The sequence below is a fragment of the Macrobrachium nipponense genome, chromosome 29 (assembly GCF_015104395.2).
Source record: "Macrobrachium nipponense isolate FS-2020 chromosome 29, ASM1510439v2, whole genome shotgun sequence".
Classification (NCBI taxonomy): Eukaryota; Metazoa; Arthropoda; class Malacostraca; order Decapoda; family Palaemonidae; genus Macrobrachium; species Macrobrachium nipponense.
Window position 1 is genome coordinate 47,885,141 of NC_061092.1, and position 14,660 is coordinate 47,899,800.

The window sequence follows — 14,660 nt, forward strand, 5'->3', positions numbered from 1 at the left end:
AATGCACTGAACCTCCAGGACTGTCCAATATTTCTAATTACTATACAGATATATAATATACAGTATACTTTAGGCTGGACTACCTTTGTTAATGTTATTCAATTTCTCTGTACTGAATTATCATAAGTCAATATGCATTACCTAGAGATTTAACTGATATTAATAATTTCTGTACCGTATATGAATAACGCCAAATAACCTGATCACCGCTACTGCAAGATGAACTAAATTTACCCCACAGACAGAAAAAGGAACCTTCGAAGACAAAGGAGGGCTATCCAAACCTTCAGATCCAGAAACTACATCCAAACGAGCAACCATGAACTAGAAACCTTCTGTTGCAAAGAACTCGAAGCCGGAAATAAAACCAAAGATGGCTCTAAAGACGAACCTTCACACTAGACACTACAAGGGAGTCCGAACCCAAGGGTACCTAACCTGCGCTTCTCTTCCTAAACACTGTTTAACCCATTGTCGCTACTCGTCTGTCCCTGGCCTAACTTTACGTTAATCTTAGAACTTACACCTTGAGGAGGAATCTGCTGCTAAACTCTGGCTGCTCTGGTTTTTGGATCTCCATGATCCCCGCCACCTGTCAGGGCTAGTTCTGGAACAAGCAGGGGAGCTGAAAGAGAACAATTAGTATAACCTACGCTACTACTGCTATCTCTATATCAATTAGCTTGATCATGAATTAGCAAATAAATTAGACATTCTGACTTCCAATTCTAAACTGTTGTTACTCTAGCTCTTCTTTGAATAACTCTCACGATTTTGCCGCTGTCTTCTATTCCGACAACTATGGTAGTCTCTAAAGTGATCTAATGAACTAATCCTTACATTTTACACCTCTGCCTGACATTCACTGCACTTGCCTACAGCTAAACCAAAGAGAATGTCTGTCACTTCGAGGGTGCTCATCCTTCGTTGCATGTAGCACAGGAACAAAGCATGCTGACATCTCAACTAGCAGCTGTTAGGGGAGAGGCTGATGAAGCAGAGATTGAGGTAAGGATTTTCTTGATGAGGCTCGAACATCTCCCAACGATAACGGAAGTTCCGATGATAAAAAACAATCGAAATACGATCCAAATCGGGAAAAAATCGGAAAAGATGTAAACGAAAGCCAAAGATATCAAACTCTATCAGTGTCTCAGTAAACACTGTGAGGGTCGGGCTACAAGACCAAAAGTTCGCTGGGAGCAGGAACACGTCCGGCTTCCAAGTGAACCAAGAGCAATTGAGGAGACAGGCCTGTGATGGCCAGTATTTGCACCAGCATTGCCAACGGTAGCACAGGTAACCCATTTGACTAGATTTTACCTGCAGCGTTGGTAACGCTGAGTTACAATTACCCACTTAGTGGGTAAGTATGTGGGGATATAGTTCGGGCTGGTCAGTGACCAGGGCTAATTCAGGTGTTCAGGGAGTGTATTGCAACAGTACTAATTAGCGAGGTTGGACAGCATTCATTTTAATCTTGATGAGGAATACTATTTCTGATTTTGTGGGAAAACAAAACTGCAAGTATTATTCGAACACCAGACACAATGACCAGTTTCCATTAAAGGGACCCAGATGCGTACGCCTTCTACAATACCTGGTCATTACTGCTACAGAAGATTAGATTACTAAGAGTACGTACTAACTGGTGTGTTAAGCAAAATTCATTTTTACATTTCATAAACTTTTAGTGATGGTAACACACAACACAAATGAATTCAACTTACCTGTGTATGAAGCAATTCTAAAATGTCATTTGGGATGAGGCTTTTAAGGAAAGTGGGTAGGGCATTTCATAACCTATAGTATGTACCGTAAACAGCAAACACAAAAGAACTTAGCAGGCACAAACCTCATCTGCAGTTCCAGAGTTGACATTAGATTCAACTTCACGTTTTAGCCTCTTAGCATTCTTTTCTAAATCTTTATTAACTCTATTCCAGTCAACCTATCAAAAGAAAATGAGAACCCATATTATTCATTTACTCATGAAATATACTAACAATAAAATTATTTTACTAATTAAATGTTTGGTTGCATACCTTAAAGTTTATAGGTGGTTATTTATCATTCTATTAGTCCACCTATATTATTTAAACAATCTAAAACAAAGAGTATCTATCACCTGAGACTTCACTGACACATTTCTCAAGCCATTAATGATGTAACTGAAATGGGACATGTATCCTGTCTTATTCTCTTCCCAATAGAAACCTAAAAGAGTATCATATACATATCTTCAAGTTTCTGATGTGGTTATGATACAGGAATTTTTTTTACATTCATATGTGCATGTATTTATTGTGTATTTTAAATAGAATAGTACAATTATGCTATCATATATTGAACCACTTTATGAAATATATTGTTCAGATTAATTTCTTTTTATATTCCATATATTAATTATTTTGAGAAAAACTTATAATATAAAAATCAGAATCAGTTATAACAGGTAAAAATAAATAAAAACAAAAAAATTCCTTGTTTTATGCAATTTTTTTTTTTATTTTGTCTGAATGAAATATTTTATTACGCTAAGAGATGAAGTCCTACCAACCATGATAACAGCTGTGTATAAAAAGTTTTCTGTTAAAAGACTGTAATTTTGGCATATCTGGTGTTAAAAGATTCTCATCTGTTTAAAGAATGTCATTCTAAGTTGGCATAATGGATATATAAAAATTTTTGTCATTTATAACTTCCTTACTTAAATACATATTTCACTTGACAAAAGGGTAGTGAAATGCATTGAAGTGTGAGGTTCAGTGGGCATGCCTTGAACGTCTTAAGTTGAGGAGACTGGTGCCAGCCCTATGAGAGCTGATAGGCAGCTCAGTAGTCTAGTTAAATGATCTTAATAATACAATAATAATAATGAGGAGAATGGTGTTGATGCACGATAACTTACAAATCTTACATAAGCCAATTTTCTTTTTAATACATACAAAAAACATCAAATTAAAAAAAGAATCTTTATGAATATGAAGAAGTTAGCTATATCAAATAAAGAAATTAGGAATATTTACAGTTTCCTTTTCACAAATGAATGTTTTTATGTGTCACATAGGTGTAGAATGAATGGTGAATGGTAACTACATGTGAATGGAGTTATCGGTGCTTTTGGAGTCACACTAAATATCAGAATGTAAATAGCATCCGTGAACTGAAACCGGCTAAGGTTGCTGAAAATAAGGATTAACATAATTTACTGTTGCTTTTCTTTAATTATGTTCTAAAGGATCTATTATCTTATGTTTTGTTGTTGTTTACTATTCATACATTGGTCTTATATACTACTATATAAATATATACATAACTATTTTTTTTTTTTTTTATCTTTAAAGGTAGCACTGGGGAATCATCGCACTTACAAGATGAATTAAATCAGTGAGAGAGCGGGATGGCAAGGTGGTTAGAATGGATGTAAAGTAGAAGGTTTAAAAGAGTTTGCAATTTGGGGCTCTGAGAGAGAGAGAGAGAGAGAGAGAGAGAGAGAGAGAGAGAGAGAGAGAGAGAGAGAGAGAGAGAAACATTGTACAATAAAATAATTAAAGTTTTAATTTATGTGGTTTCACTGTAATATTTTAACTTTGTTATTTTTCAATCATTATTCTACAGTAAAAAAGTGTCAAGCTAACATTTTTTGGTTTTATGTTTAATACTTGATTACTGGTTCAATACAATTTTTCAAGTTAGTGTATATTTTCATACACTACCCAAGACTAAAAGATGGCTTTCGGATAGCCTAGAAGTGGCATAGCTGGGGCACTACTCTTTTCTTTTTTTTCTACACTTTGGATGTACAGTATTAACATGAATAATCAAGGGTATACCGTACTTATATATCATAAAGTATTCCAAAACAGCTATACTGTATACAGTTTTCTCTATACAATACATGAATATATATATCATGGGTTGACTATACACCTAAAAGAACTCATTTACCTTAATGTATCCTTTATGAGCTGCAAGTTGCATTATCAAAAGACTTCCTCCAACCACAGTTGCAGCCACTTTACCAACTTTCATAGACAAATATCCAACAACCCTAGCATGTAAAAAACAAGATAAATGGAATGCAATATTAATTACATACATCTGAAGCTTTCAACAACTGAATAATACATTTAAATAAGACATTTTTATAATTAAATAAAGTTCTATATATACTTACCAAGTAACTACATAGCTGTAGTTTCAACTCGCAAGGCAGCTAAATTTCCAAAATTGTGGTAGAACTACTTTTGTTTTGAGTAGGTGACTAGCCCTGCCAACTTTTGGGGAAAGAGAAGAACAATATAGCAGAAGAGCTCAATTTGTTTGTGCCCTATGTCCATAAGAGGGAAGAGGGGAGGGCTCCAATTATGTTATTACTTGGTAAGTATATAAACTTACCAAGTAATTACATGGCTAAATCCCACATTGACAGGAGGTGGGATACATGGACGTATCTACCCCAAAACATTAGTAATGGTAATGAATTTGAGAACAGAAAATTGCTAGCACTGATACATTGCTTGTTATTTCCTTACCTGGTAAGAGAGCTACTGCAGGTAGATACTGCCTCTAGTTGGTGCTCATCTTAACCTATAGAGTGGCATGGCGGTAAAACTGTGAAGCTCCTACTGCTTCAGTGGGAGCTTTGCAACGGACATTTCCGATGGTTAAATAAAGCAACAATAGTTGCCCATGCCCTGGGTGCAGTAGCACAGTAAAATACATCATATATTAAAAAACCACAATAAAATAGACCATATATTAAAAACCACAATAAAATAGACCATATATTAAAAAAACCACCACCCACTACGTACTCTTGTTCCCCCAAAACCATGCCATCCACTGATTATAGACCCAGGGTACTGCAATTTTCATACAACGTTTCTACTTCACACAACCAATGGGTTGCAAAAATCAATTTACACTTCCACTATGTTGACTGAAGAATGGAAGAGAAAGACGGGTTATCCTTAAAAGCTAACGAAGTAGCGACTGCTCTGATTTCGTAAGTTTCACTTTAAAGCAGGGTAAGATGACTTCTCCAACTGGGGAGTGTGCTTCTGAAATAAGGGTTCTGAGAAAAAATGCCAAGTCATTTTTAGAAAGGGGACGGAAAAGATTTTTCACTGAGCACCGTAAGTTACTCGCTGGTCAATGGATTGTCTGAGTGCTGTGCAAATAATATCTCTGAGTCCTGTGCAAATAATATCTCAACATCCTAATAAGACAAAGAGATCTCACTTCTTCAGGTCACCAGATCTTCATTAGATTCTTAATGACAAACAAATGAGGCCAGGGCTTAGACTGGGTTTCATTCTTGGCTAAAATCCTGAGGGTAAAGGAACAGACTGCTTCCCTTGAGAGAAGCCAATCCTCTTATCAATGGCATGCAGCTCACTAATTTGCTTAGCTGTTGCTAAGGCCACAAGAAAATCTTTCTCGTCAGATCCCTTTGCAAAATTTAATGAAGAGGTTCGAAACAGGGACTAAAGAGCAATTTCAGATCCACATCCAAGTTCCAAGAGACCACCCCTACCTCCCTCTGCTTAGATGTGTCGAATGACTTATTGGGGTCAGACATATCCTGGTTCGAGGATAGATCTACGTACACCCTTGTGCCGAAAAACAGAGCCCAGCACGGCCCTATAACCTCTAATGGTGGAGGAAGACAGCTTCTAGAGGACTTCAAATATAGCAGAAAGTCTGCTTTCTCTGCTACAGGCATATAAGAAGACAAGATGTTGTCTTTTCTACACCAAGAGCGAATGACTTCACTTGACTTGGTAAGCTTTGCTAGAGGATTGACATCTACATCTAGCACTAACCTCTGCAGCTGACCTTGAAAACCCTACAATCTAATGAGCTCCCTGACAATCTTGTTAGGGCTAGAGTGGACAATCCTCCGTGGAATCACCTGAAATGAGACTGTTTGAGTAGACATGACATTTTTATAATAAAATAAAGCTTTGTACGTATATGTACATATAATACTTACCCAATAATTACTTAGCTATAGTTTTGCACGTACAACAGCCTAAATTCAAATTTCGTGGGTAGCGCTTCAACAGTTCAGTGTAGGTGCATAGTGGGCCCCCCTAACAGCAATATTAGGAATGACTTTGCTAATCACCTCATTCTGTTTTATGCATATGTCCATCAGAGGGGAGGAGGAAGGGCTCTGACCATGTAATTACTGGGTAAGTTTATACAAAACTTTATTTTATCATAAAAATGTCATTTTTGTGTATAAGTGACATACCCAGTAATTACAAAGCTGATTCCAAATTGAAAGGAGGTGGGATCATGGACATATTCTTCTCAAAACATTAAGCCATATAATGAATTTTAAATAGAAAAATTGCTAGCATTGAAAAAAATGCTTGTTGTTTCCTATCAGTTAAGAGAGCTACTGCAGATGGATACTGCATCTGGTTGGTGTTCATTTTAACTCCAGGTACATTGTACCTGCTGGCTCTGCAAACTCAGCACCTTACTGAAAATGTAAAGAAATAGTAGCAGAACATCCTGTGCTTCTTTCTGCGGTGCCATGCCAGTCACTAAAAATGGTCTCATGGTATTGAAAAATTTTGACACTGTTTAAGCTTTCATAAAAAAAATTACAATTTTATAATAAATGAAGTTTATATACTTACCAAGTAATTACATAACCAATTATTTCCCCTACTCAGCAGCAAAAATTCAAAGAGAAACCCTGCAAAAGTGTTTAATTTTTGTTTAAGCTTTCATAAAAAAATTACATTTTTATAATAAAATAAAGTTTATATACTTACCAAGTAATTACATGAACAATTATTTCCCCTACTTAGCAGAAAAATTCAAAGAGAAACTCTGCAAAAGTGTTTAATTTTTTATGTAATTGATACATTTTCAAGCTTTTATGTGTAAATTAAATACATTACTAAATAATAAAAATAATAACTCTTCTCTCGCTCTCTCTCTCTTACAAAGAGGAGAAAATTTTTACAGTACATATATGTACTTTGCTTATCAATATTTTCAAATATTAATATTAATATTAATATTAATAATAATAATAATAATAATAATAATAATAATAATAATCAGAATTGGATCTAACTTACTAAGTGTTTATGAACAACTATGTATCTACTTGCGCAAACGACTCTAGATAGACACTCGTCTACATCTACATTGACTGATCTACGTTGGCACTGTATCTAAATCGACAATTTTTGTAATGTCAGTGACGTCAGATGTAAACACGAACTCTGACTCTAATCTTTTTGCACAATGAGAATACTCTATAGCATAAGTTATATGCAAATAACTTCCTAAACAATGATTTAACTTAGGTGATGTTTGTTTTCTTGTCCAAAATAAGGCAGCAGACACAGGATTGCTGTATCAAGAGTATACGTAGAGGCAAATTCGTCGTAATAGAATGTAGCTAAGATAAGAGTCATAGCCTAGCTCACAGACAATGGAAGTTCAATAAGGAATTAAGAATTAACGAATGACAAGCAAGAATCTAGGTCAAGTTTTGAGGTTTTCCTCATAATTTTGGGAAAATTTTGTTGCCCTTCAACATCTAAATTTTACGATTTGCTGCGACCTAGGCTAAGTTACACGGAACTGAAAACAATATAAGTTTTTTTTTAGTTCTGTAATATCTAGCAAAGAATTTATGGTTATTTGCTCAGTTTGAGGTATAACTCCAAACTTGTTCTGAGTTTTCTGCAGACCAGGGCTAACATGGAAAAGGCAAAAAATGAAAACCTTTATTAAACTGGGGATGAGAAAACCCCCCTCCTTCCAAGTCAGGGCAGATGCCCTACATTAGATTAGGTTAGGGTCTCGACAACTAAAATGTCTAGGCTCTGGAAACTTACAGCATAGCTTAGACTACTCAAGATTCACTAGGTAGTGTTAACGATGAAGTGTAGTTAAGGTTAGGTTAAGGGATTTGGCAAACTTTACAAAACCACACATTTTTATATGAGGGCCTCAGAACCACAAGGTGGTAAATGCCAATTTTTAAAAAATGAGTAAATTGCCCTCAAAGTCTAGCATTCATTACTCTGCTTCTAAGAAAGATATTGATTTAAACTAAGTTTCATATGAAAGCCCTACCCTTTATAAATGTTTTGTGAAACTAAAAAAAAAATTGTGGGGTGCGCTTGTGCGCTACCATTCAAAATGTACGCCTAACCCTTCACATTTGTGTATATTTTATTCATAACCAGCACTTAAACCATAATAAAATGTGTAAAAGGATAATAAAGTGTTATTATATTCGTGTTATAACAGCAATAGATGTAATAATAATAATAATAATAATAATAATAATAATAATAATAATAATAAAAGCCATAAACACATGGGCAGTGCCAGTAATCAGATACAGCGCAGGAATAGTGGAATGGACGAAGGCAGAACTCCGCAGCATAGATCAGAAAACCAGGAAACATATGACAATACATAAAGCACTACACCCAAGAGCAAATACGGACAGACTATACATAACACGAAAGGAAGGAGGGAGAGGACTACTAAGTATAGAGGACTGCGTCAACATCGAAAACAAAGCACTGGGGCAATATCTGAAAACCAGTGAAGACGAGTGGCTAAAGAGTGCATGGGAAGAAGGACTAATAAAAGTAGACAAAGACCCACAAATATACAGACAGGAGAATGACAGACAGAACAGAGGAATGGCACAACAAACCAATGCACGGACAATACATGAGACAGACTAAAGAACTAGCCAGCGATGACACATGGCAATGGCTACAGAGGGGAGAGCTAAAGAAGGAAACTGAAGGAATGATAACAGCGGCACAAGATCAGGCCCTAAGAACCAGATATGTTCAAAGAACGATAGATGGAAATAACTTCTCTCCCATATGTAGGAAGTGCAATACGAAAAATGAAACCATAAACCACATAGCAAGCGAATGCCCGGCACTTGCACAGAACCAGTACAAAAAGAGGCATGATTCAGTGGCAAAAGCCCTCCACTGGAGCCTGTGCAAGAAACATCAGCTACCTTGCAGTAATAAGTGGTACGAGCACCAACCTGAGGGAGTGATAGAAAACGATCACGCAAAGATCCTCTGGGACTGTGGTATCAGAACGGATAGGGTGATACGTGCAAACAGACCAGACGTGACGTTGATTGACAAAGTCAAGAAGAAAGTATCACTCATTGATGTCGCAGTACCATGGGACACCAGAGTTGAAGAGAAAGAAAGGGAAAAAGTGGATAAGTATCAAGATCTGAAAATAAAAATAAGAAGGATATGGGATATGCCAGTGGAAATCTATACCCATAATCATAGGAGCACTAGGCACGATCCCAAGATCCCTGAAAAGGAATCTAGAAAAACTAGAGGCTGAAGTAGCTCCAGGAATCATGCAGAAGAGTGTGATCCTAGAAACGGCACACATAGTAAGAAAAGTGATGGACTCCTAAGGAGGCAGGATGCAACCCGGAACCCCACACTATAAAATATATAAAAATAATATCAATAATAATGGTAATACAGTAATATTGGATAATAATAATAATATGTGTACTCACTATGAAAATACTTTCGTGGTATAACAATCAAGGATGTTATACTGATGAATATGATGATGATGATGATAATAATAATAATAATAATAATAATAATAATAATAATAATGAGTATTGATAATAATATTATTAATGATAATAGCCAATAATAATGATAATAAGGTAATATTAGTAATAATGATGTTTAACATGATAACATTCCATATCATAATGTTTAGCCATTAAAATAATCATCACCAATATCATAATAATAATCAAATACAAAAAAATGACAGAAAAATAATACTACTGCATTCACTACTACTTCTCTAAGAAAAGCAAATATTTTAATTTGTACTCACCATGAAACTACTGTACGTCCGCTCAAGAACTTGAAAATAAGGGAAGGTGGGGAGGGTGGGGACTAATTGTCATTATCTAGATTGTAAACTGTGCGATGGTTGGCAGACACTTACGGGCACCTTATGGGGAAAAATGCTGATTGGCTTAGAACTTACTACCCGCTTAGTGACGTGCGCTCTCATTGGCTCACTCTTGAGCTGCGAACATGCTTCCTTGTGGTTCTAACTGAGCTCTTATGAGGCTGTAACCTCCGCGCGACTCCACGTTCATTTATGTAGACAAAATCGATAATTCCTACTGCTCAAGTAGGGATTTCGACCTTTTTGAAACTCCTGAATAGCATAAAAAAGGGATTTTGACGTAAGGAAAAATCTATTTCTGGGCGATTGGCTCGTGTCGCCAGCGAAATATCCTTTAATCTATTATTTCTAGGGTAAATGTACTAACACATACCAGAGAATAAATAAAATAAAGAAAAAGGTCAGTATAACTGACTCGCTCACCCTCCAGGAGGGTGTCGGTATGAACACTAGGCGAGTGAGACCACTACCACGAGCCAAATGCCAATAGAAATCTCCCACTACAAAATCCCTCCAAGAGGGGAGCCGACCCACAGAGTGAGCAGCTCGTACTACTACTACTCCATCCCATGCTGCCGACTGCTGCGCCTCTGGTGGCCATCCTGAAGTTAGCAGACAATCTTGGGCGAAGGGATGGGTAGGGTGGGATTTCGCTGGCGACACGAGCCAATCGCCCAGAAATAGATTTTTCCTTACGTCAAAATCCCTTTTCTGGGCTCAGCTCGTGTCGCTGCGCGAAATCGTACCAGAGAAATAGCACAAGATTGTAAACAAAAGTAATAAAATGAGAATAAAAATAAAATAAATCAGAATAGGTCTCAAATAAAAGATAAAATATATATGAATAGACTATAATTGCTAAAAGATACATATACACAGGGGTATAAAATTAGAAATATGTTTAAATTACCCATAAATCTAATCATGTTTGTTAACATAAGGTAATTACATATGTACAGGTAAAATTATTTACATGTATCAATGTTATCTGTGTAACAGCATGTATCAAAAATATAATAGCAATTAATAAAAACAATCAACAATAATAATATATAAAAGAATGTATATGACTTAATATACAAAACCCGTAATCATTATAATATGATGTATCCCCTAGCATAAAAATAAGGGGAAACATCCATTGAGAACAATGTTTATAATCATTTGTGAGTGTCCCTAACCAGACAATAAGGGGCACCCACTACACTATCACAAAAGCAGCTAAGACACAAGGTGAATGCAAATGAACCAGGTAGGAATAGACGAACTTTTGGGTGAGGCAGGTAGAAAGGAGGACTGAATCTTCTACTACAAACTAGCTGAGTCAGGGGAAACTATGTTACCCGCTGCTACTGCTGGGAATTTCAGAGCTTCCAAGGACTTAAGGTAGTGACGTTTGAACACTGTCGGCGATTTCCATCCAGTATACTTTTTCAACTCATCGAAGTTCATATGTTGGAAATAATTAATTGAGGTGGCTACTGCCCTGACATCATGTGCTTTCGGGAAAGAGTCAGGATTGGCTTGCTTAATAAAGTACAGGATTTGTTGCCTGATGCCTTTAATGGATAAAGTTCCACCTTTTTCCCTCCTAAAGAGGGGACCCGACGAAGATGAGGAGGTCCTAGACAGAAAGGCTCGTAAGGTTGTAACTGGGCAAAGAGATACATCTTGTGGAAGGGGTAGTACCTTCCAAGGTTCCCACCTCATCAAAGGATCTTCATTCTTTGCTAAAAAGCTACGTTCCGGAGAAAGTAGGACTTCTCCTGTGGGAAGGAACTGAATATGATCCGGGTCTCTGGATAGAGCCGACAGTTCTGAAATTCTTGCTCCTGAAGCTAAGCTTAATAAGAATAGGGTTTTTCTTAAGAGCATTATAAACGAGCATGTGTCATTATCGGTTTCGGAAGCCAGTTTTAGGACATCGTTTAAGAACCATGAAACTGACGTAGGCCTAACAGAAGGCCTAAGCCTAGCACATGCCTTAGGAATAGACGAGAAGTAGGAATCCGTCAAGTCTATGTTAAATCCAAATTGAAATATCTTTTTCAAGCTGACTTGTTTGTCGTAATCGTGCTAGCTGCTAAACCTTTTTCAAATAAGGATCTGAAAAAGGATATAGCTGAATTAACTGTCATGATTCTAATATCCGAATCTCTCAGGAAGGTTGCTAACTTTTTGACAGCAGCATCATACTGCCTCAAAGTCGAATCCCTTTTATCGGATTCTAAGAATAGAATATTCTGAGGGTCAATATTCGCATCTCTTTTTGCCGCAAACTTCATGAAATCCATAAAGTTAGGGTTTTGAGAATCCCTGAGGAAGCGAACACAGTCTTCATTTGCACTGACTGGGAGAGCTTGGGACTGGGGATCTGAAGAGGACGAAGGCCCAGCTCCAAAATTAGAGGATACCAGTTGCTCTTCGGCCAGTCTGGGGCTACTAGAGCCACTTGACCCTTGAATGTCCTGAGTTTGTTCAATACTTTCATGAGGAGATTCACTGGAGGGAAGACGTAAATCTTCTCCCAGTTGTTCCAGTCTAGAGCCAGGGCGTCCGTGGCATAGGCCAGAGGGTCCAGGTTGGGGGCTACATAACACGGTAGTTTGTGGTTCGCTTGTGATGCGAAGAGGTCCACCTGTAGCCCTGGGACTCTTTGAAGGATCCATTGGAACGAACTGTTGTCCAGTGACCATTCCGACTCTAGGGGTACTGATCGGGATAGGGCGTCTGCTATGACGTTTCTTACTCCAGCTATGTGAGTGGAGGAAAGATGCCAACTGAACTTGTCTGCCAGGGAGAAGATGGCTATCATGACGTGATTTAGATGACGTGACTTGGAACCTCCTCTGTTTATACAATGTACTACCACTGCGCTGTCCAGGACTAGCTTTATGTGGGGCCCGCAGGGTAGCCAGTGCGGTATCTCTTACCGCCGGAGCCTGGAAGAGAAGGCGTAGTTTAGATTTAAGAATCACTTAAAACTAAAACTTAAAGTATAACTTAAATTAATTGCCTTAAGTTAATATGATGAAAACTTAAGCGCTAAAAAAGAAGCGGAGCAGCTACTGGAGATGTAAAACTTACCCCTTCCAAAAGCTGGCTCACCAGATCGTAACATATGGTACACGTTTCATGGTACCAGACCTGGATGTCCCCGAGCGGAGTCGCGCATGGAGCATGGGACCGGCAAACTTCGTGTCCACAAGGGTCCTGAAGTGTGGCGGAACATCCCGGATGCTCACAGTTGGTGGCCTGTAAGTGGGGAGACACATGAGTATCTTAAAAAACATCACTTACAGTCTAAAGGACAGAAGAGCTCCGATGCATGCCGGAGCTCGGAAAAAATTTGGGCATAACCCCTCCCTGCATCGCCTGAATAGGCTATAATCCCGGAGAGATCCGGTAAGATATGTAAGGGAGGGGGATGGTTTAAGGTTCTTAAGATAAACTTAAAAGATAACTTAAACCTAACACACAAGCAAACCGGACTAAGTCCAGTGCGTAGCGGAGTGTAGTAACTCAGCAAAACGGTAAGGTTAGTAGAGACCCACTGTATGCTCCGGTCCACCCTACTGGGTGGACTAACAACTTTCCGCTGGATACCAGGACTCCGATCAGGAAGGAGCCCTAGTAAGATGGGAAAGAGCGAGAAGACATACAGGCTCAAGCTAGCCCGGAGCGACAAGGTAGCGCGGAGGTGGGCAAGGCCAGTACCCCCCACTCCGTACCAACCGGCCGGACCGAGAAGCCGGAGAGGTCGAGACCAGTCTGGGTCTGTCCCGACTCCCTAGCCCCTCCGCCTGAGGGGAGAGAGGGAGGCAGGCTCGGGTATGAGGAGCGAGCATGGGCAGACCGACCCGCCCCCGCCGACTCTATGGAAGAGCGGGAGGGGGGGGAAGAATGACTGGACAGGCGTCTGGCTGGCCCGTGATCACGAAGTGACCACGAGGCGGTAAGACCAAAAACGACAACTAAGCCTAGGACAACCACTGATCAGGGAAATGCTATCGGGAAGCATACTGAACTGAAAAGCGGAGGCAAATAAGCCCACTGGGCCGAACCAACTGATCAGAGAGATGCTATAGGGAAGCAACCGAACTGATGAGCGGTAGTATAGGCTCAAAGAGCCAGGACCTAGGCTAAGCCAGACGCCTAACTAACCTAACAATAATAAAATACACAGTTATATAAATAAATAAATGAAAGAAAGAAAACAATATAGCAGGAGAAAAATCCAGGAGTGTACGACTAACCCGAAGGCAAGTCTACCACTCAAAGCTAGTCAGAGGCCGATACTAAGAACCTGGACTAGGGTCTGGATAGAAGAAGCCTACGTAAGGTAAATACATGCATGCATGACAAACCTGAGTAGACCGTACCCTAAGTAAAGCGGATAATCATAAAGAGCGAAGATAAATAAGGGGATGTTCTAGGTATGGGAGACCAAGAACGAGCCCATCACGAGGCAGAACCATGCTGCCATGCTTCCGACCCGAGATCGTATTTATACCTAAAAAACGGCAAATACTGTCTCAGGGCCGGCCAAAAACCAACTAACCGTAAATACTGAGTACTTAACTTAGCTGCTGCGATAGCTGCACGCTCCATAATAGAAAATCCAATGAAAGGGCACAAAAAACACAGAGAGGAAAAATATCACAACCGACTCG

At 38.7% G+C, this 14,660-nt stretch overlaps 1 protein-coding gene across 3 annotated transcripts in view; it reads right to left on the reverse strand.

Moving 5' to 3' along the window:
- The window catches only part of LOC135206267 (FUN14 domain-containing protein 1-like), a 116,653-nt gene that overhangs the window by 19,389 nt on the left and 82,604 nt on the right, over window positions 1–14,660 (reverse strand). For all 3 annotated transcript variants that reach the window (XM_064237684.1, XM_064237685.1, XM_064237686.1), the window contains 2 exons: window positions 3,952–4,054; window positions 1,856–1,951 (listed from right to left, as the gene is read on the reverse strand). In XM_064237684.1, the coding sequence (XP_064093754.1) occupies window positions 1,856–1,951; window positions 3,952–4,054 (199 nt within the window). The remainder of the gene's footprint in view (window positions 1–1,855; window positions 1,952–3,951; window positions 4,055–14,660) is intronic.